This window comes from Salmo salar, chromosome 09, assembly GCF_965601325.2.
Source record: "Salmo salar chromosome 09, fSalSal1, whole genome shotgun sequence".
Classification (NCBI taxonomy): Eukaryota; Metazoa; Chordata; class Actinopteri; order Salmoniformes; family Salmonidae; genus Salmo; species Salmo salar.
Genome location: NC_138299.1, coordinates 124,820,834 through 124,843,861, shown reverse-complemented (window position 1 = coordinate 124,843,861; position 23,028 = coordinate 124,820,834). Strand labels below are relative to the sequence as shown.

At 41.3% G+C, this 23,028-nt stretch overlaps 1 protein-coding gene across 1 annotated transcript in view; it reads right to left on the bottom strand.

Moving 5' to 3' along the window:
• Nucleotides 1-591: 591 nt before the first annotated feature.
• Nucleotides 592-23,028, bottom strand: part of LOC106612643 (immunoglobulin superfamily member 11) — a 122,684-nt gene continuing 100,247 nt past the window's right edge. The window contains exons 3-8 of the mRNA XM_014213999.3: nt 20,850-21,013; nt 13,887-14,094; nt 13,307-13,462; nt 12,025-12,147; nt 7,997-8,144; nt 592-5,421 (exon numbers count right to left, since the gene is read on the bottom strand). Coding sequence (XP_014069474.2) covers nt 4,896-5,421; nt 7,997-8,144; nt 12,025-12,147; nt 13,307-13,462; nt 13,887-14,094; nt 20,850-21,013 — 1,325 coding nt within the window. The 3' untranslated portion in view covers nt 592-4,895. The remainder of the gene's footprint in view (nt 5,422-7,996; nt 8,145-12,024; nt 12,148-13,306; nt 13,463-13,886; nt 14,095-20,849; nt 21,014-23,028) is intronic.

Here is a 23,028-nt window from a genome sequence, read left to right as displayed (position 1 = left end):
GGACATAGTATGGCGAGCAACACCTTGAGGATTATTGTGATTTAAATGTCCTTATTGCCATTGCTCCAATATATGAATATAGTTGATTACTCAAACAAACTGCAGAGTGTTTAGCTAATCTAAATCCATCAGCAACAACCATTCAAACCCAGAAAGTCCATTAACGAATAAGCATATTGGTCCATTTGAATGACCAATTTCACTGTTTAAGAGAATTCAGTTACTTATTCAGAATTATTGCAGATCCAGATTCATTCCGAATTATTTTTATTTTATTTATTTAGAATTTTTTTCATTAATCCAAAAAAGAAATAGTGACACAAGGAATAAACACACCGTGAATAAAAATAATGAGTATGTTGACTCCAATGCTTCCCACAGTTGTGTCAAGTTGGTTGGATGTTTTTTGGGTGGTAGACCATCCTTCATACACACAGGAAACTGTTGAGTGTGAAAAACCCAGCAGCGTTGCAGTTTTTGACGGAAGGTTCTCCTAATGTTTGGCATACTCGGTGTATATTACCAATAAGATCAGCTGTATTCATAAAATAATACGTCTTAAAATGACTAAGTCAATTAACACAACTACAGTTAGAATGTATTAACAATATTTATTAATTACAACTTCCAGTGTTAATGTCATATTTCATATCAATCCAACTTTTAAACACAATATATATTTTACATATTTACAATGTTTACTATTGGCAATATAATATCTATATACACATGACCTGATGAACTTATGGCCACAGCAGACAATCCACCATCACTTGTCTGGGTTTAGTTCAAGTAGTTGTGTTTCGGGCCAGGGTCATTAATGGACAAATCCTAACTTTTAAGTTGAATTTTGACTTAAGTCTCCCATTGATATCAATGCATGACTAAGTAAACATTTAAGTGGAAGTTAGGATTTGCCCCAAGAGATGTCTAACCGAGAAAACGGATACCCTTACCTCATCTGACATGAACCTGTGGCTCTTTAATAATAGTTTTCAGAGTTAAAGAGCAGTTGTGTCTGTCTGTCTGACCAGACACAACAAGCTAGTGAACAACCCCAGGTTACCAGCAGAGTACATACACACTACCTTCTCAGGAAGTATTTACACCCCTTGACTTTTCCCATGTTTTGTTGTGTTACAGCCTGAATTTAAAATGGATTCAATTTAGATCATTGTTTTGTCACTCGCCTACACACAATGCTCCATAAAGTGGAATTGTGTTATTAGAAAAGTTCGCAAATTAACTGAAAAGCTGAAATGTCTTGAGTCAATAAGTATTCAACCCCTTTGTTATGGCAAGCAAAAATAAGTTCAGGAGTAAAAATGTGCTCACATATTATGTAATGTTTCATGTTTTGTGTGGACGCCAGGAAGAGTAGCTGCTGCTTTTGCAACAGCTAATGGGGATCCTAACAAAATACCAATACCAACAATAAGTTGCATGGACTCACTCTGTGTGCAATAAGTGTTTGGCATGATTTTTTTGAATGGCTAGCTCATCTCTTTACCCCACACATACAATACCCCACACATACAATCAGTTGAGCAGTGAATTTCAAACACAGATTCAACCACAAAGACCAGGGAGGTTTTCCAATGCCTCGCAAAGAAGGGAACCTATTGGTAAATGGGTGAAAACAAAGCAGATATTAAATATCCCTTTGAGCATGGTGGAGTTATTAATTACACTTTGGATGGTGGATCAATACACCCAAGTCACTTCAAAGATACAAATATTCCAAACATGCATCCTGTTTGCAACAAAGCACTAAATTAACACTGCAATGTGGCAAAGCAATGTACTTTTTGTCCTGAATACAAAGTGTTATGTTTGGGGCAAATCTAACACAACACATTACTCAGTACCACTCTCCATATTTTCAAGCATAGTGGTGGCTGCATCATGTTATGGGTATGTTTGTAATCATTTAAGTACCAGTGAGTTTTTCAGCCAAGCACAAGCAAAATCCTAGAGGAAACCCTGGTTCAGTCTGCTTTCCACCAGACACTGGAAGATGAATTCACCTTTCAGCAGGACAATAACCTAAAACACAAGGCCAAATCTACACTGGACTTGTTTTCCAAGAAGACGGTGAATATTCCTGAGTGGCCAAGTTATAGTTCTGACTTAAATCAGCTTGAACATCTATGGCAAGACTTGAAAATGGCTGTCTAGCAATGATCTACAACCAGCTTGAAGAACTTTGAAAATAATAATGTTCAAATATTGTACTATCCAGGTGTGCAAAGCTCTTGGAGACTTACCCAGAAAGTCTGACAGCTGTAATCACTGCCAAAGGTGATTCTAACATGTATTGACTCAGGGGTGTGAATACATACAGTATGTAAATGAGATATTTCTGTATTTCCTTTTCAATAAATTCAGGCTGTAACACAACAAAATGTGGAATAAGTCAAAGGGTATGCATACTTTCTGAAGGCACTGTACATAAGAGTACATACATAAATCATATGGATGCACTCTGATGTTGAAACAAGTCTCTGAACGCCAAACATACGCAAAGAATACTCTCCAAAGTTGTGAGTATTACCTGATCATACCCAACAGTGTTTTAGTCATGACCGATTTGAGCTAAAATTAAGAAATATTTTTTGAATTATTAAGTTATGAATATAATCTTGGTTCCCTGACAGATGGAATGAGACATAACACGTAAGCCAATGAGCAGGGACCTCAGCCAATGAGCTGAGTGTGTGAGAAAAGGAACAGTTTGATAAAGATCTTGTACATCAACAAGTCCTCCTAATGTGGTTCACCTGGTTGGTCTTTATTGCTTCAGGACAGAAAGTTCCGCTTACCATCCTTATTGATTTACTTGAGGTTTAATTGAATACGTCTAATGGATTCTTACTGGAGCATATTTCAATGAACTTCAATAACGCTCAGCTTGAGCACATTGAATGGCTGAATTCATACTGTAGAGAACACATCTATCATTGAGTACATTATACGTAGAGACTGAACGAGAAAGATCCTGACACCAAATACAGGAGACGCTTTTTCTCAAGAGTGAAGTATCTTTTTGGTTACCCTAAAATGAATAGTACATTTTTTTCAAATTTAATATCACACAATATCAATATTGTCTTTCAAGTGAAAGATTAAGTTGAATATTAATAGGACTTTCGATGCAAAGAGCAGGATAGATAATATTGTAAAATTCACATAAAACATAAATCAGCAGTTTCAGGTCTAAAAACTGTCAAAAAATATGGCCCTCCGAAACGCTCTGATTCTTACCTCAATATCAACACTTTACAACACTGCTGGAACAAACCTAGATATTTCATACAGGTGGTATTCACTTTATTTTCAACTATCATTGTGGATATTTAGTGCTGGAATTTTGGAGCTGTAAAAAAATCCAACTGCCCTGGAAAAAAATTGGTAGAGTATACATTTGTTTACACTAGGGTTACATTATTACTATCAAGAGATGCAGACAGTCATTTTAGTATACAGGTTTCTGTGATACTTTGCCATTTTGTATGAATTGCACCGCCCAAACTTGCAGCTGCACCCACAGAGGACTCCTAATTGTAACAAATGCAAGACAAGAGTCTACAAAACACAGTTCAGTGTCTGTTAACAGAAATGAATAGACCTCTTAAATTAAGACACACGAGTTGTAAAATATGCATCCATTGGAAATAAAAGTATTTCTTTTCAATTCACAACCAAGCCTACCAGTAGTTACAATATTTACAGTAGGTACAAAACAGTAATTATTAGCATTCTCAAGGGAAATCCCCTTAAATATAATTTTTCTTAGAAAGGATGTATCAAATAAGATGCCCCCTATGTTTTATTGTCAAAGCAGCACTGATGTGAGATTTGGATTTTGTTAAAATGAATCAGCAGCATGTTTACAATAGCACATACTTCCATAAACACTGTCAGTACATCTCAAACTGCAGATTCAAGTTTCAGGGATTTTTTTTATTTTTATATATAATAGAATCTTGAGGTAAGACCATAGTTATCAATACTGGACCTAATCAATATAAATGCTGAACCCTTACAAGTTGGCGCTGGAGAGGCTACAGTATATCTCTCCCATTCGTAACACTGTAGAGGTAAGGGGATGCATTCACTAAGACCGTTCTGTAATAAGACATTTCTTCAGAGGAGTTGGTGATGAAAGTGTGCTACTGTGCAAAAACAAATGAACATGTTGAAATTGGAACTAATGGACAGAATCAGAAAACCCCTGTCCAGTTACGGGACCAGCCTACTGTGTTGTGCCATTCTGTTGTCTCTGCTATTTGGTACTTCAGCAGAAATCCCTTCCGTAACTCTCTGCTCTTCTAAGGCCATTTCCACCGCCATGGTTCTGTTCATGTAAGACCACTGCAGTGAATCAAAGAACATCTCTGTAATTTTTTAAGATACGAAACAATTAATATCACCGCAATAGCTGAGTGATATGAAATAATAGCAAGAATCTGGTTGTTAGTTTTCAATGGAATATACATGCACGATCGGATGCCTCTCCCTGGGACTTGCAGGATTCGGAGTGTCTAGATGTGGTTAAAACAGAGATTAAACGGTTAATGCTCACTGTCGTGATGAGTCCAAATCCCACAGCCACAATCACCTGAAAAGTCTGAAGATTATGTGTAACTTTTGTGCGATAATCCCACTGGTTACAGCCATTTAATCCAAGGAACCAGTGAGAGACAACCACACCAAAGAAGAGACACAAAACCAACCAATAGGAATAGAACACCTGGAGCTGCTTTTAAACGGCGTCCTGTACTTGGAGACGTTGGCATTAGATGAAGTCGGTATTGTAAAATCCTGTTTATGAGTTAAAAGGGAGAATCAGAGAAGTGGGGAGGCAGGCTGGTTCAGCCTAGTAACAGTTTACTTTAGACCAGAGAGCCTGCTCTGCTCTGGGCTGGCACCATGACGGGCACGGCGCCCATGCGCTCCAGCGTGGCCTGGCTTACGGCGTACGAGTGCGTGTACCCGCAATGCGATGCCACCGTCACGGGCTTCAGGCTCACCGAGCCATTGCTGCGCACCATGGTGGGAGGGGAGGGGGCGGAGTTGGTGGTGACCACCAGAGTCTTGGGTGGGGGGAGGGTGTGGCTACCATTGGAGTAGGCCTGGCGGGCCAGGGGGGCGGAGCCCGGCGGAGCTAGCGTCCCGTGTCCTGTGTGCGCTGCATGTCCCCCCGTTTGACCTGTGTGACCTGCCTGCCCCGTAGAAAACGTCTGGCGCGTGTCGCCATTGTAGCGGGTGTAGGAGTTGGTGTCGTAGTTGGGCTTGGGGTTGTGCCAATACCGGCTGTTGTAGGTGTTGGTGGACGTCAGGGTGTCGTTCTCAGAGGATGAGGCGTCGGCGTGAAACGCTTTCACTGAAGACGACCTCTTAGGGGGCAGGTCGTCCTCCCTGTAAAGCACAAAGGGCACGGGGAGGTCACTATAGGGTTAACAGTTTCTCATATCCAACTCAATCTCTTAAGTAATATGTCACTCTTAATCTTATTTCCATCAACATCATATGTGACGTACACTACCGTTCAAAGGTTTGGGGTCACTTAGAAATGTCCTTGTTTGTGAAAAAAAGCAACAATTTTTGTCGATTAAAATAACATCAAATTGATCAGAAATACAGTGTAGACATTGTCAATGTTGTAAATGACTATTGTAGCTGGAAACGGCTGATTTTTAATGGAATATCTACATAAGCGTACAGAGTCCCACTTTCAGCAACCATCACTCCTGTGTTCCAATGGCACGTTGTGTTAGCTAATCCAAGTTTATCATTTTAAAAGGCTAATTGATCATTAGAAAACCCTTTTGCAATTTTGTTAGCACAGCTAAAAACTATTCTCCTGATTTAAAGAAGCAATACAACTGGCTGCCTTTAGACTAGTTGAGGATCTGGAGCATCAGCATTTGTGGGTTCGAATACAGGCTCAAAATAGCCAGAAACAAAGAACTTTCTTCTGAAACTCATCAGTCTATTCTTGTTCTGAGAAATGAAGGCAATTCCATGCGAGAAAATGCCAAGAAACTGAAGATCTCGTACAACGCTGTGTAGCCACCGTGCTTCTTTCACATGCTTTGCTTGCTGTTTGGGGTTTTAGGCTGGGTTTCTGTACAGCACTTTGAGAATATCAGCTGATGTACGAAGAGCTATATAAAAATACATTTGATTTGATTTGATTACTACACCCTTCACAGAGCAGTGCAAACTGGCTCAAACCAGAATACAAAGAGGAGTGGGAGGCCCCGGTGCACAACTGAGCAAGAGGACAAGTACATTAGAGTGTCTAGTTGGAGAAACAGACACCTCACAAGTCCTCAACTGGCAGCTTCATTAAATAGTAAAAGCGAAACACCAGTCTCAACGTCAACAGTGAAGAGGCAACTCCGGGATGCTGGCCTTCTAGGCAGAGTCTGTGTTCTTTTACCCACCTTAATCTTTTATTTTTATTGGCCAGTCTGAGATATGGCTTTTTCTTTGCAACTCTGCCTAGAAGGCCAGCATCCCGGAGTTGCCAATTCACTGTTGACGTTGAGGCTGGTGTTTTCCAGATACTATTTAAAGAAGCTGCGAGTTGAGGACTTTCAGCTGTATTAACATAATTGCAAAATTGTTTTTTTTTAGCTAACACAACGTGCCATTGGAACGTGCCATCGTATTTGGTGCTTTTACGTTAACAAGTGTGTTGCAACATCCAAATATCATCTTAATACACAATTAGGTTTCCCTTCCAGTTCTGACTGTTTAGTCAATGCCCTATGAAGTAATCTGCAGCTTAAGGCCTACTGGGTTTTCTTCTTTGTCTTCTTCATGTTTGACTGTGCTGTTAATGAAAACGCTAGTCGGAAATGGACTCATAATTGCAAATAGTGGGATTGGTTTAAAAAAAACTGTTTCTTTCAAGGTTATGAACATTTAAATAGGCAAATCCATTTGCAACACCAGTCTGAGCAGTCAGTGTTCCTTACTGCGAATGTTTAATGTAAAAACTTTTTCAAGAAGGTTTTGTGTTTGATCTCCACTAATTAGATATAACACTGTTTTGAACACTCTCTCTTCGCAGATGAAACTTAGTGCACCTGATACCGATGTGGATGTCTCTGATATAAAAAGGGATTTAAGTGAGACAGTCTATTAAATGAACATGCAATATGCATGACTTATCTTAAAAATGTATAGTTAAACAGATACAGTATGAGGCACCTTTTGGCACACCTACATTAGCCAGAGAGATAATATTTACGTCTGGCTTCAGATGAGCCACAGTGGCCTGTTGTGTTTCATGATATTATAAATGCAATACTGGTATCCTATTAGTCGGAATAGTGCTTGTAATGATTGGGATGGCCAAAATAAAATAAAGACAAGTGGTTAAAACTGGAATGAAAAAAAATATGGTTTAAGAGGTCCATTCTTAAACTTTTTATCACTCTATGAGGAGTGACATTCACTTCCACAGCTTGGTCCTGATACATTTTGTTTACATTTTGTTTTAATTGTCAGTGGTATAAGTACAGAGGCACCACACTGAGACCACATTTAAATTCAGGGACATTATCAACACCCAAATGAGGCAGATGTTATCCCACTCGCACAGAGCTGAAACATTTCAACAATGATTTATCTTCAAATTGATTTATGAAGTAATTTAGAGGAAGAATAGCAGGCCATTAATACAAGCGACAGAGAATTCACATAGTATTTGAAATGACAAATTGGGTGTGATGAAGAAAAGTTTGAACACCTTAACAAATGGATAAAACTAACTTCAAAAGGGTAATCATCCAATTTCAAAGATACAGTATATCTCCGTTTTCAACACTTGTCTACTGCATAGTCTATGTAGCCTATCAAATGCACAGCACCAGAACAGTTACGGTGAGTTCAGAGTCTAATGTTTAGACTAGTGTGTTGCTATAGATGGACAGAGAGGTGCGGGAAATGGAAGAAAGCAGGAAGTCAATGGAAAACCCACCTGATCTCGTTGGGTATCTCCTCCTCCTCGTATTTGTTCTTGTTCTTCCAGTAGAAGAGTGTCACCAGCACCAGTAGGGAGCAGATGATGACAGCCAACACGCCCGTGGCGATAGTGCCAGCTATGAGACCCACACTCTGGGGCTGGGCTGAAGGACCAGGGGAGAGAGAGAGAAAGAGAGACTAAGTCCTGGGGTCATGTTCATTAAATACAAAGCAGAAGAAAAGGAACTACCTGAACCTCTCAAATATGAAACACTTGTTTTCCAATACATAACGTTTTGCTCGGTTTTCCCTAATGAACGGGACCTAGATCACACACGACCAGTCATGCCTCTACAACAGCTACTTTCAATACTGCTAGCTCCTGAAACTCAGCACAAACAGCTATTCATTCGTGGCATGAAGCCACTCAAAGCTGCAGGCGCATTATGACATGAATAAAACATTGAGGAGCTTTGGTGGAACGCCAACAAAATGCCCCGTGGTTCTCCAGGACCTGTAATGATGTCCTCACTCATCCCCCCCAGGTAAACACTTTGAAGAGGGAGACAGGGAGGGAGGGATGGAGAAGAAAAGCTGTGTTCACAGGGAGTTTGTGCTGTCTGTGAATATTTCTTAATGAGTTAAATACACACAGCGGTCATTGTCTATTTGATCAGGCAACTTTTCATTTGTGCCAAAAAAGCTACTTGCACTAATTATGTTAATACAGTACATTGAATATATCCATGGATGCAAATGGCTCTATTATGCTACCATAGTGAATTGGAGGAAAGATTTAATTGGACTGAAGTGTGATTTCATTTGGATGTCTATTATGATGTTTGAATTTTAGCATAATATCTGAACCATAATATCTATAATACCTGTACCATTGTGCTTTTATCAGAAAACGATTTGTTAGTGAGTTTTAAAAACCACAACAGAAATGTGTATTAATACTAGCCATTTCCACTATGAGGGCCGTTTTAGGTCAGTATTTTGTTCTACAGATCAGAGACAGTAGTACAGTGGAAGGTGTTAAATCATACATGCTGCAACATACGCTGGGAGAATGATGCTGTCGTTGTTGACAGCTGAACAGATTGCTGAGTGGCGATAACGATTTTTATAGGATCACTCTCCTGATCTAACAGTGGGTCCCCTCCCTGACAGACATACAGACAGCCCCCTGTGTCTCTGTCAGTGCACTCATCACAGCCACAGCTACCGCGCTGGTGACAACCAGTGACATGCCATTTACTCCTTGACAGTCACAAACCCCAAACGAGCCACTCACTAAATTTGCCACTGGTGTCAGCGACTGACTACTCTAAGGCAGGGTCAGGCGAGTGCAGTAGCAGTATAATAACTCAGGTGACAGTGTTACTACCCACTGGCAGGGGTGGAATTGTGAGAGGGGGAGCGTGAGAACAACCTTTTCCTGGAGTAGCTGAAGGATAGGACTAAAAACAAACTAAATATAACTAATATAAAATGTTCTGTCCATGAAATGTATGTAGTATGTATAAGCTGGAAGTGGAAGACAAATTATTGTTGTCACTTAATTCACTCCAATTAGGGAGGGGTGGTATGGTTAGGGGAAAATAATAAAGAACATTTAAAAAAATATATACAGAACCAGTCAAAAGTTTGGACACACCTACTCATTCAAGGGTTTTCTTTATATTTACTATTTTGTACATTGTTGATGTCACGTGTGCTCCCTCTCCGGCCTCTAGGTCACCAGGCTGCTCGATATGGCGCACACCTGTCACCATCATTACGCACACCTGCACGTCGTCAGACTCACCTGGACTCCATCACTTCCTTGATTACCTGCCCTATATATGTCACTCCCTTTGGTTACTTCCCCAGGCGTCATTGTTTCTGTTTCTTGTCTGTGCGTTGTTCGAGGTTCTTGTTTTGTATTATGTTCCATTTATTTTATAAAAACACTCACTCCCTGAACTTGCTTCCCAACTCTCAGCGCACATGATTACAGTAGATTAATAGTGAAGACATCAAAACTATGAAATAACACATATGGAATCATGTAGTAACCAAAAAAGTGTGAAACAAATCAAAATATATTTTAGATTCTTCAAATTAGCCACCCTTTGCCTTGATGACAGCTTTGCATACTCTTGGCATTCTCTCAACCAGCTTCATGAGGTAGTCACCTGGAATGCATTTCAATTAGAAGGTGTGCCTTGTTTGAGCCAATCGGTTGTGATGTGACAAGGGTAGGGGTGGTATACAGAAGATAGCCTTATTTGGTAAAAGACCAAGTCCATATTATGGCAAGAACAGCTGAAATATGTAAAGAGAAAAGACAGTCCATCATTACCTAAAGACATGAATGTCAGTCAATATGGAAAATTTGCAGCGCTGTCGCAAAAACCATCAAGTGCTATGATGAAACTGGCTCTCATGATGACCGCCACAGGAAAGGAAGACCCAGAGTTACCTCTGCTGCAGAGGATACGTCCCTTAAATTTAACTGCACCTCAGATTGCAGCCCAAAAAATGCTTCAGAGTTCAAGTAACAAATGCATCTCAACAGCAGCTGTTTAGAGGAGACAGAGCATGAATCAGGCCTTCATGGTCAAAAGGCTGCAAAGAAACCACTAATAAATCACACCAATAAGAAGAAGAGACTTGCTTTGGCCAAGAAACACGAGCAATGGACATTAGACCGGTGGAAATCTGTCCTTTGGTCTGATGAAACCAAATTTGAGATTTTTGGTTCCAAACACTGTGTCTTAGTGAGATGCAGAGTAGGTGAATGGATGATCTCTGCGTGTGTGGTTCCCACCTTGAAGCATGGAGGAGGAGGTGTGATGGTGTGGTGGTGCTTTGCTGGTGACACTGTCAGTGATTTATTTAGAATTTAAGGCACACTTAACCAGCATGGTTACCACAGCATTCTGCAGCGATACGCCATCCCATCTGGTTTGCACTTAGTGGGACTATCATTTGTTTTTCAACAGGACAAGGACCCAAAACACACCTCCAGGCTGTGTAAGGGCTATTTGACCAAGAATAAGAGTGATGGAGAGCTGCATCAGATGACCTGGCATCCACAATCACCCGAACTCAACCCAGTTGAGATGATCTAGGATGAGTTGGACTGTGGAGTGAAGGACAAGCAGCCAACAAGTGCTCAGCATATGTGGGAACCCCTTCAAGACTGTTGGAAAAGCTTTCCAGATGAAGCTTGTTGAGAAAATACCAAGAGTGTGCAAAGCTGTCATCAAGGCAAAGTTTGGCTACTTTGAAGAATCCAGAATCTAAAATATATTTTGATTTGATTTGTTTAACACAAGGTTTTCTAATGATCAATTAGCCTTTTTAAAATGATAAACTTTGATTAGCTAACACAACGTGCCATTGGAACACAGGAGTGATGATTGCTGAAAGTGGGCCTCTGTACGCTTATGTAGATATTCCATTAAAAATAAGCCATTTCCATCTACAATAGACATTTAAAACATTAGCAAAGTCTACACCGTATTTCTGATCAGTTTGATGTTATTTTAATGGACAACAAAAATGTGCTTTTCCTTCAAAAGCAAGGACATTTCTAAGTGACACCAAACTTTTGAACGGTAGTGTACATGATTCCATATGTGTTATTTCATAGTTTTGATGTCTTCACTATTATTCTACAATGTAGAAAAAAATAAAAATTAAGAAACCCTTGAATGAGTAGATGTGTCCAAACTATTGACTTGTACTGTATATATTTACAAAAAATATATATGCGGTATTGGAAATGATGCAGACAATTACTTTGATAGACTGTGGCTTCTATCTGCAATATTAAAGCTGATCTACCCCTTTAAAAAATGACAAATTAAAAAATAAAATATAAATCCTTGAGTATATCCAGAGTGAAATCATTTTGAACAATATCATTTATATTTTTAAGGTCAGGTCCAAGGATTTAACATTGATAAGTTCCAATAGGGTTTTTTTAAATGTTTTATTCCGAGTGGTACTGCACAAAACCATGCTTATGTCATCATTATGTTGGGTACTTACGTGCCACAACCTGCAGGTTGAGTAGACAGGTGCTCTTGGCGATGGCGTTGGAGGCTGTACACTGGTACAGACCAGAGGTACTGGTACTGATGTTCCTTAGTGTTACGGTCCCTTGCATCTGGTCTGGGGTTTAAACACAAACCATGCCAGTCTAGGGTTAAAACATCACTGGGGAACACCATCCACATTCTCCGAACAAATAGACAAGACACAAAAACATCTAATTAAAATACATTGGGATTAAATATGAATGAAATTCCTTTAGGACTAATAATTCATGTAACCATTTGCTTGTAACGTGTTCCAAAACATTCATACATTACTTACATAATTTAAATAACCAAAATCATTTCTAATAATTTAGGCAGTTGAAATTATTGTTGAGCACATCTTATTTAGTATTATGCAGATATGTTACTTTAAATAACAGCATTATTCAACTTGCTTTAGGATAAGGTACAGTAACTGGGACTACTGGCAAAAACCCAATAGAGGGCACCAAATCACTTACCGCAAAACGGCTGGTGAATATTTTGTACATTATACAGTGCCTTGCTGATATAAACCCAATTACAGTGCCGTTGTTCATATGTCTGATAATTTATGGAGTATTACATTATATTACACTACTGCCTTTAAGAAAAGGCTACCATAGGAGCTTGGAACAAACCACATAAGCACTTAATCCAGATTACTGGCCTAGATTTCACCCCTACCCTCTTCTCTGTAACATGGGCTGTTTTGCAGACAGATATCATGGTGGCAGTGTTGGTACAGTTGATATCTACTGTGTAAAACAACACAGACAGGCAGGAGGAGGAGTGAGGAAACCTTAGGAAACCTAAGCCGATTTGTCCTTGTGGAGGATAGCCTTGTGTTGAAGTGAGCAGTAGTGTAGTACGGTAAGAATCACACTGTGCTGTGATGACACAGCTGGAGAGAGAGAGGAGAGGCCACTGCACGGCTCACACACACACACAAAACTGGGTCCGTATTCAAAAAAACGTCTCAGAGTAGAGTGGTGATCAAGGATCAGTTTGCCTTGTAGATCATAATGAATAAAATGACTGGAACTGTTGACCAGCTGATCCTATATCAGCACTCCTACTCTGAGATGCTTTGTGAATGCAGGCTCTGAACTGGACCAGGGTGGGTGGTGGCACCCTGAGGGGCAGAGTTGGGGGCGGGTGGGCGGAAGCCACGGTGACGTTACCAAAGATACTTGTTGATTTACCAGCGAAGGTGGGGCAAAAGGGCACGCCCATGGCCAGGGGTTTAATACCTTGCATGGCGGTGTGGGGCAGCTTGGGCAGCGACTCCAGTTTCACCCAGGCGTAGCTGGGTGTGGGAATCCCCTCCTCACTGCTGCACATCAGCATGATGTCAGCGCCCACGTCCAGTGTGCCCTGGACACGGCACGAGGGCACCGACGGGGGCACTGGAGAGACCGAAAGGAGATGGGTGTAGTTAGTACCTTAGTGATCAGCACAGACAGATCCTAGCCTCCTGAAGAGGCATCGGGTCTCACACGTTACGTTACATTTCAGTAATTTAACAGATGCACCTATCTAAAGCAGGTCTTTTTCTTATAGCATACACAAACAGAACTGTGGTGTGCCAACATGCTATAAGAGTCCTCTTTTAAACCAGCTTAGGACACTCATTTGTCACAATAAATGTCACACAATAGAATTCTTACAATATGCAATGTGTTTACACTTCCTACTTTTAATGCATCCATTCTATCACAGTAGGCTATGCACAGTAGCCTGGTCTGTAGTCAAGTTAGAGTTGCCAGGCTATATGTGCATAGTATGCAACCCCTTAATTGTAATTCTAATGCAGCAGTGTGTGTGTTTTACCCAGCACGGTGAGGCCGATGACCCCGATGTTGCGCCCCCCTCTGTCGGGGAGGTTGTTGACCAGGCACTGGTAGGTCCCCGTGTCTGACAGCTGGGTGTTGTTGATGAAGATAGAGGCACTTGTGCTCGGCATGGTGGCCACGAAGCCCACCCGGCCATTTAAGTGGTTGGCTAGACTGAACACTTGGCCACCTTGGTAGATGATCACCTGAGATGAGAAAGACAAAAAGGCAGAGATTCACTCACACCGTTTCTATGGAATATCATTAGTTTGACCTAACAAAGATCCTATGGATCGAAATGTTGGTCATTAGGTGGTCATTAGGAACGTACAGTGTGCAGGCCTTTCTGTTATTTTTCTAGCATGTGCGAATGACCACTTCTATTTCAATGGAACATCAGAGATGTTCTGTCCACTGTAGATCCAGATGTGAGTTCATGAAACTGTGGCCAACTGTGTCCATCCTGGGTCAGCAGAGGAAAGTGTATTACCTAGATGTCAATTGATGCCAAGCTTTATATTGAGGTACAAACATAATGAATTGATTCATCTTGAGGAAATAAAGGGTATGACGGTATCTTAAATGTGAATGGAAAAACAATCACTGAGGTTAAATGTAATCGTAGAAAGTTACTCAAAAACCTCTCTCTGGTACACACTAGAGATAATTCAACAAGTAATGTTTAATTAAGTTAATTAAAATGCAATACTTCATCCCACAGTTAAATAAAACCAAACAGCAGAGAATCAACAGCCAGGCAAGTGAGTGGATGATTCTGGATACTAAAGAGTGCAGGTGCAACAAACTTTCACAAGAGGGCGACCTAGTGTTGCAGTATATACTGAAGCATCGCTTGACAACTGAAAGGATGGAAGGTGGTCCGTCCATGTATAACATAGATGTTCTTGAATGATAATACACAGAATATGATCATTTTAAAATATCCTGAACTATACAAGTATGTTAAATTACAACAAGCATGAATTCAAGAGCCGCTTCCAAGCTTTAAAATTGTGAGCAAAAAGAGGGGCACAGCTCAATAGTCAACATACGGTTTCCATCACACACAAGGAACTAAAACACCAAACTATGGTAACTATGGTAATAATATGAAGAAGCCTAGCCCCATTGACATGGTCAATTCATCTGCAATGCAATTTCTCCTCAGTAAAGTGATGCCAAGTGGACAAACATCCAGAAAAATATAAGTACTATTGAAATGAAACCTGTTGATTTGAGCTCTTCCGAGCTGCAGGTTTGAGAGTCGGAGGTGTTCAAAAGCTTTTTGTTGCTTTGAACTCTGATAGAAGCAGCCATTTGTGCGCACCTTCTAAATAAAAAAACACCTAACCCTTCAGCCAGGCACATAAAAGCATGCTGGGGAATCAGGGAGGCTATTCAGCGGTGATTGAAACACCCATTGAACTGTTCTGTTCAAAGGACCCAGGGATTCACAGAACCATCTCAGTAACGCTGCGTGATGTTCTCCCCTCTCCCTTCCTCCCTCCGTCCCTTCCTACATCCCTCTCTACAACCTGCTGCTTAACCCCATGTAAATTGCGGCGCCGCAGTTTCCTGAGTGCTGAACGCTCCAGTGTGCAAATGGCAGTGATCCCTAGTAAGAACTGGCATGGCCCCAAAGACCATGTCCACTGCCATATTCCTCTTGCTATCCCATTCCCTCTCCCTGCCTGTAAACCAATGAACAAACCCCCCTCCCAACATTCTCATCAGCCATGACATGGGTTGGGCAAGTTCAAATAGTTTCGGCCCATTTTCTTCCATTTCGTGCCTAGTGAATAGGACCCTGGTGTACGACCCTGGTCTGGATCATCTCCTATACTTCCTATAAAACCCAGCATCAGGATACAGCAGTGGTTTATTAGGGAGTAAAGGAGAATGGACAGATTAATTTCACACCCGGCCTCACCGTCTGCATGCAATCGGGCTTAAAGCAGCAATCAGCAGTTGAAACAATAACAAAGCGCCCTCCCTACCACTGTTTCGCTAAAAAGCTGAGGGATGGGGCTAAAGAAATGTAACCACTCTCAAATTCATAGACAGAGCTACGGATGCAAGTATTGACCATCCATGATATCAAATGTATAGTTTAAACCATATTTTGAGGCTATATAGTGTTTGTTTACATAAACTTTGTTTACAAACATTGGAGTAAAACAAGCTTCTACGGTATTTTGAGTCCCGATGAAGTACAAGAGTTGAACTAAGCTCATGATGCATTTAAGTGATATTCCTCAAGAATCATTCGATATATACAGTGACTTCGGAAAGACATTTTCCCCATTTTGTTACGTTACATACAGCCTTATTCTGAAATGGATGAAATAAAACAATTTCCTCAGAAATCTACACACAATACCCCATAATGCAAAGCGAAAACAGGTTTTCGAAATTTTGCAAATGTATTAAAAACAAAAATACCATATTTACATAAGTATTCAGACCCTTTGCTACAGTATGAGACTCGAAATTGAGCTCAGGTGCATCCTGTTTCCATTGATCATCCTTGAGATGTTTATAAAACTTGATTGGAGTCCACCTGTGGTAAATTCAATTGATTGGACATGATTTGGAAAGGCACATACCGGTCTTTATAAGGTCCCACAGATGACAGTGCATGTCAGAGCAAAAATCAAGCCATGAGGTCGAAGGAATTGTCCGTAGAGACAGGATTGTGCCAAGGCACAGATCTGGGGAAGGGTACCAAAACATTTCTGCAGCATTGAAGGACCGCAAGAATACACCGGCCTCCATCATTCTTAAATGGAATAAGTTTGGAAGCACCAAGTCACTTCCTACAGCTGGCCGCTCGGCCAAACTGAGCAATCAGGGGAGAAGGGCCTTGGTCAGGGAGGTGACCAAGAACCCGAATGTCTCTCTGACAGAGCTCTAGAGTTCCTCTGTGGGGATGGGAGACAATTCCATAAGGATAACCATCTTTGCAGCACTCCACCAATTAGGCCTTTATGGTAGAGTGGCCAGACAGAAGCCACTCCTCAGTAAAAGCACATGACAGCCCGCTTGGAGTTTGCCAAAAGGCGCACCTAAAGACTCTCAGAACATGAGAAACAAGATTCTCTGGTCTGAGGAAACCAAGATTGAACTCTTTGGCCTGAATGTCAAGCATCACTTCTGGAGGAAACCTGGCACCATCCCTACAGTGAAGCATGGTGGTGGCAACATCATGTTGTGGGGATATTTTTCAGCAGCAGGGACTGGGAGACTAGTCAGGATTGAGGCAAAGATGAACTGAGCAAAGTACAGAGAGATCCTTGATGAAAATCTGCTCCAGAGCGCTCAGGAACTCAGACTGGGGCGAAGGTTCACCTTCCAACTGGACAATGATCCTAAGCACACAGCTAAGACAACGCAGGAGTGACTTCGGGACAAGTCTCTGAATGTCCTTGAGTGGCCCAGCCAGAGCCCGGACTTGAACCCCATTGAACATCTCTGGAGAGACCTAAAAATAGCTGTTAAGCCACACTCCCCATCCAACCTGACAGAGCCTGACAGGATCTGCAAAGAAGAATGGGAGAAACTCCCCAAATACAGGTGTGCCAAGCTAGTAGTGTCATACCCAAGAAGACTCAAGGCTGTAATCGCTGACAAAGGTGCTTCAACAAAGTACTGAGTAAAGGGTCTGAATACTTATGTAAATGTGATATTTCAGTTTTCTATTATTAATAAATTAGCAAAAGAATCTAAAAACTAGTCTTTGCTTTGTCATTATGGGGTATTGTGTGTACAACATTTGTTAAAATCAGTCCCATATACTTTGTTCTTACAAAAAAGTTTTTAAATTCCCAAGTACAGCCACTATTGAAGGCTATCAAATGCTTCTCAAAGATGTCCTCTTGTGGTCAAACTAGCACTAACTAGCATTAATGGTAAAAAATGGCCGACACTTAAATAACGTGCCATAGAATTCTGCGGCACCATGCAAGCTGTGCTGCAGTACGCAGCAACTTTTAAAGTACGATCCACTGTAGGTTGATGAGGACAAAATGTAATCACTTTCAGAGTGAGGCTGTAACCTAACAAAATGTGGAAAAAGGCAAAGGGTCTGAATACTTTCCGAAGGCGCTGTATCCGTCCCAAAGTATATGTAGCTACTGCAGATTGCCCCTTTAATCTGAGGCTAAACATGAAAGATTAGAATAAACAAACAGAAGAATTAGAAGAGCTCTCTTCGCGAAGTGAGCAGAGGGATATGATCGTCAGTCAGCCTAAAAGGTTGGTTTCTAAGTGTTGAGTCTTTGAGGAGCACAACTGATGTTCTCACGTTTAATCTAAAGCTGGGTGAACTAAACTCTATCAACAACTTATTTATATATTATTCATGACCTCAGGGATGGTCTAAAAGATACCAAATACACGAAGCAGTCAGAGAGTCTGCACTAATAAACAAACAAGTATGCATAGGCCTATGTCTGGTATGTGAGGAAGAGTTAGTGTGCATTGTCAATGCTTCCTTTCAGTCCATAAATTGGATACCGATCCCAACATTAGAATATTGACGCCCAAAAGACTCGTAATTTGCTCAAAGTAGGGGCCCCACAAAGCCTGACATTTCCAGTGATAACACTCCTGTGGTTCTTTTAGAAAGACTTATCATATAAATGAATATAAATCATATCATTTTTATATCATATAAAATGGGACACTGTGATCAAACTTCACATGTGACAAAACTTTTGGACTTTAAATGACTGTACCCTTTTCATAATTGCCTATTTTCTATTATAGAAATGATGCGTGCGTCATAAACTTACATTCATGAGATCATTTCAGAAATGATCCATGGTGTATGGCTCGAACCATAATCATTCATGACAACCATTTCCTACAGAGTGGCCTTGTGCTGTCGCAACACTGGCAGCGGTGTACACTCAAACCACAGTGAACTTTTCAGACAGCCCACCAGACAACATGAAGAAGCAGTACTAGCACGCTTGTGATAGAACTAAAAACAATGGCAAAGTTTCTCTATTTGAAGCATTCACTGAACTTGCACCCGTACGAAATGTTGTAATGGTTTACGGCAATACTTTATATTACTGGTACTATTCCACTATTACTCTTAGAGAATATCTTCTGTAACTACCCTTTTAATAAGCATGTCAACTACAGACAATGACACAGTACTACCGAACTGAAGTGGTAAGTACATTAGGTCATAATTGTATGTATTTATTAGCTTGTTACCGGGTAATTACAACTGGTTATTCTACTGGTATTGACTCTGGTTCAAAACATATCTATTGTAACAGGTGGACAATTTTACACGCTTGTGCTGCACTCAAACTACTTCACCCAAGTTGATGAGTGTAGGTGCCTTCTATACTGTACTGTAGCTCTGATGAGGTGTTGTCGTGCGAGCCTAGAGCTGACTCTGTCTTCATCCTGTTGTCTTGGTGCCTGAAAGCCGGCAGTGCGCGCGCACACACACACACACACACGGACGCACACACACGCGCACGCACACACGGCACATCTGTACTCCTCTGAGACTATGTCACCAAATGAATGTGGTGGAATAATTCCTTCCTGCTAGAATCATCCAGACACAATGTTTCCCGAGCCTCGCCGTTTACACCAAAAGGGTGCTCAGACAGGCGTGAAGGAGGTTAAGGCAGCCAATTGCTCGATGTTAGCAATTCACTCTCCATCTGTGCATTTGACTGTGTCAAAACAGCCTCTGTGTGTGTGTGTGCATGTAGATACCTGTGCAGTGCAACCTTGTGTGAGGTGTGGTGTGTGAGCATGGTGCGTGTGTGTGCACATGTGTGCCGGATAAGTATTTTTCAGTTGCACGCACCTCGATGTACAGTATGTTTTTCTGAGTGTGGTTACACTGTGTGTGTCATGTATGTGTGTTTATTACACAGGGGCGCAACTTTCACCAGGGACGGTGAAAGTTGCATTCTGTAATTGCATTTTTGTCACACCCAGTTTTATCATTGGAATGTGATACAAAACGAGGCAACGTTGTGCTTTAGGACCATGCGGACGCCTCCGAGCGGTCGGGTAGGCTGTTTGGAGTGTTTATCTGACTGAATAAATATATGCATATAATTATGCCCCCCCCCACTTCTAAAACCAAAGTTACACCCCTGTTATTACTTCTCATTGTGTGTGTGCGTGTATGTGGTGTGTGTCCACGCATGTGTGTGCTTGTCTGCCTGATTGTGTGAATGTGTGTGCGTGCTCCCATTCATCCGTGTGTTTATCTGAGTGTGTGTGTGCATGTGTGCCTGTGTGTGTGGCGAGAACAGCTGCTCCAGGTTAATTAGTGCATAAGATTATTACGTTATGTGGATGAGGTTAAACGTGTTGGAGGCAGGTGAGGTTGTGACGCCTGCAGCTGCAGATGAGAGGAAATCAGACCGAATCAAAGGGCCAGAAGAAACCTGCGTGCTTTGTTTCATGGCCTTAAACCACAACAGCGACCTTCTTTGGGCATACAGGAGCAGCCGCTTACATACGGTTCTGGCTCGGCTATAGATAAAGTCTGCACATGCTTCATGTTCACAGGGACTAGTCCAGTGTGCCAGGCGTGTGCTGTACACGCCACACTCCAAACACTACAATACCTGGGTGGCCTGGCATAGATGCGTGCAGTGTGATTGTTGTCCCGAGTGTGACTCATGTGGGTCCCATGGGAAAACAGTACAGTATATTCACAAATCCTCACTGAGGTGACCAGTCTGGCGTGTCAATAAAGTTGTGTTGAGAGATTTTGTTGGTTAGGGAGGGAGCGTAGGTGTATGGAACTGTGGAGAAGGATGTGATGGTGGTGTATGGGCTGGTAACCTTGTCTGAGTCCTGAAGACGTGTTAGCTTTCTACAGCTAATGCCTAGACTTTAGTTCAAAGGGATAACACGGTTTTGAGGCACACAGACTACGCAGATCACATAAACATGTTTAGAGGAGGTTTACCTGTTCGGGCTGGTTGGCATTGGACAGCGGGATGACCATCCAGATAATGTTGAGGTTGTTGAGGGCAGCGCTGGTGGAGAAGGAGCAGGGCAAGATGGCCGCCTGGCCGCGGGCTACCTGGATGCTGCTCTGGGTCACTGTGACATCCAACGCCCTCACACTCACTACAGAGAAAAACATACCGAGAGATTTAGTGGGTGGATAGAAACATTTCTGTAAAAATTTACTGTGGATAGAGACATTTCCTGTATCTGAAATATTTAACAGCAAGTCATACTCGAAAACATTTAAATGCTTTTGTTTTGATATAGCCTAAAAGTAAGGTTAACTCATTTAGACTAGATATCACTGAGATCCCTGCTCTTGGAGTTATTGGTGAATCATGGGCAGAAAGTATTTCAGTCACTCCATAATTCCAATAATTGTTTCTCAAATCTCCTATGGTTGAAGAGTAAAGTTCCAGCATAATGTACCTCTAAATGGATATGCAGTATATTTCAAACCGAAAGGTCACGTTTAATCTTATGGCACAACGTCATACCCAACCCTATCTCAACATTTCCATCTGCACAGCAAAATAAACACAATGTAATATCAGAGCTACTCCTTAAAATGTTCTCCACAGCCAAACAAACATCCAAGTCTATTTTGAAATATCACATCAAATATGTACAAACTAAACATATACAAGAAAAGCAGGAATACTAATGACTATATCATGTGTACTTTTGCCAACCCTCTATAGGCCACCAACTCTATCTATACGAACAGTAGGATCGGTTTGCTATCATCCCAAATGAACCAATCGGTATCCTGTTTAGCTGTCATGAAATAGATAGAGGGGGGGTGGGAGTAATCTTATCTGGACATAGTGAGGAACACAATGCCCATAATCAACTTAGAGAAATTTGGCATGTCCTGAGTCCATAATGCAGGATGATGATGCTGACATAAACCAATTGTATAGGTAGGAGTATGCATGTAGCCAGCTGTCACGTTATTATCACTGACACGTTGCTCCTTCCTTGTCTGACTAAAATCACTTCCTACGCGTTGTTCCTCTGGCAAGAACACTTCAGCCCGGAGCCCAAGCTCCAGAAGGAGAGAAACACGAGAATCTCAGTGAGCACGTCTTGAGAGACAGTGTACCACACAGGCTAGCAACAGAGTTTTAAAGGCCCATTGCAGTAAAAAGTGTTTTTCCTTTGTTTTGTATCATATAGTACATCTCTTTTACGCTGCTCTTTTACGCCCCTCTTTTACGCTGCTGCTACTCTCTGTTTATCTTATATGCATTAGAGGTCGACCGATTAATCGGAATGGCCGATTAATTAGGGCCGATTTCACGTTTTCATAACAATCGGTAATGTGTAAAAAAAAAATGTACACCTTTATTTAACTAGGCAAGTCAGTTAAGAACACACTCGTATTTCTGTGTGTTATTATGTTATAATTAAGTCTATGATTTGATATTTGATAGAGCAGTCTGACTGAGCGATGGTAGGCAGCAGCAGGCTCGTAAGCATTCATTCAAACAGCACTTTCGTGCGTTTGCCAGCAGCTCTTCGCTGTGCTTCAAGCATTGAGCTGTTTATGACTTCAAGCCTATCAACTCCCGAGATTAGGCTGGTGTAACCGATGTGAAATGGCTAGCTAGTTAGTGGGGTGTGCGCTAATAGCGTTTCAAACGTCACTCACTCTGAGACTTGGAGTAGTTGTTCCCCTTGCTCGGCAAGGGCCGCGGCTTTTGTGGAGCGATGGGTAACGATGCTTCGAGGGTGGCAGTTGTCGATGTGTTCCTGGTTCGAGCCCAGGTAGGGGCGAGGAGAGGGACGGAAGCTATACTGTTACACTGGCAATATTAAAGTGCCTATAAGAACATCCAATAGTCAAAGGTATATGAAATACAAATGGTATAGAGAGATTTAGTCCTATAATAACTACAGCCTAAAACTTCTTACCTGGGAATATTGAAGACTCATGTTAAAAGGAATCACCAGATTTCAAATGTTCTCATGTTCTGAGCAAAGAACTTAAACGTTAGCTTTTTTACATGGCACATATTGCACTTTTACTTTCTTCTCCAACACTTAGTTTTTGCATTATTTAAACCAAATTGAACATGTTTCATTATTTATTTGAGGCTAAATTGATTTTATTGATGTATTATATTAAGTTA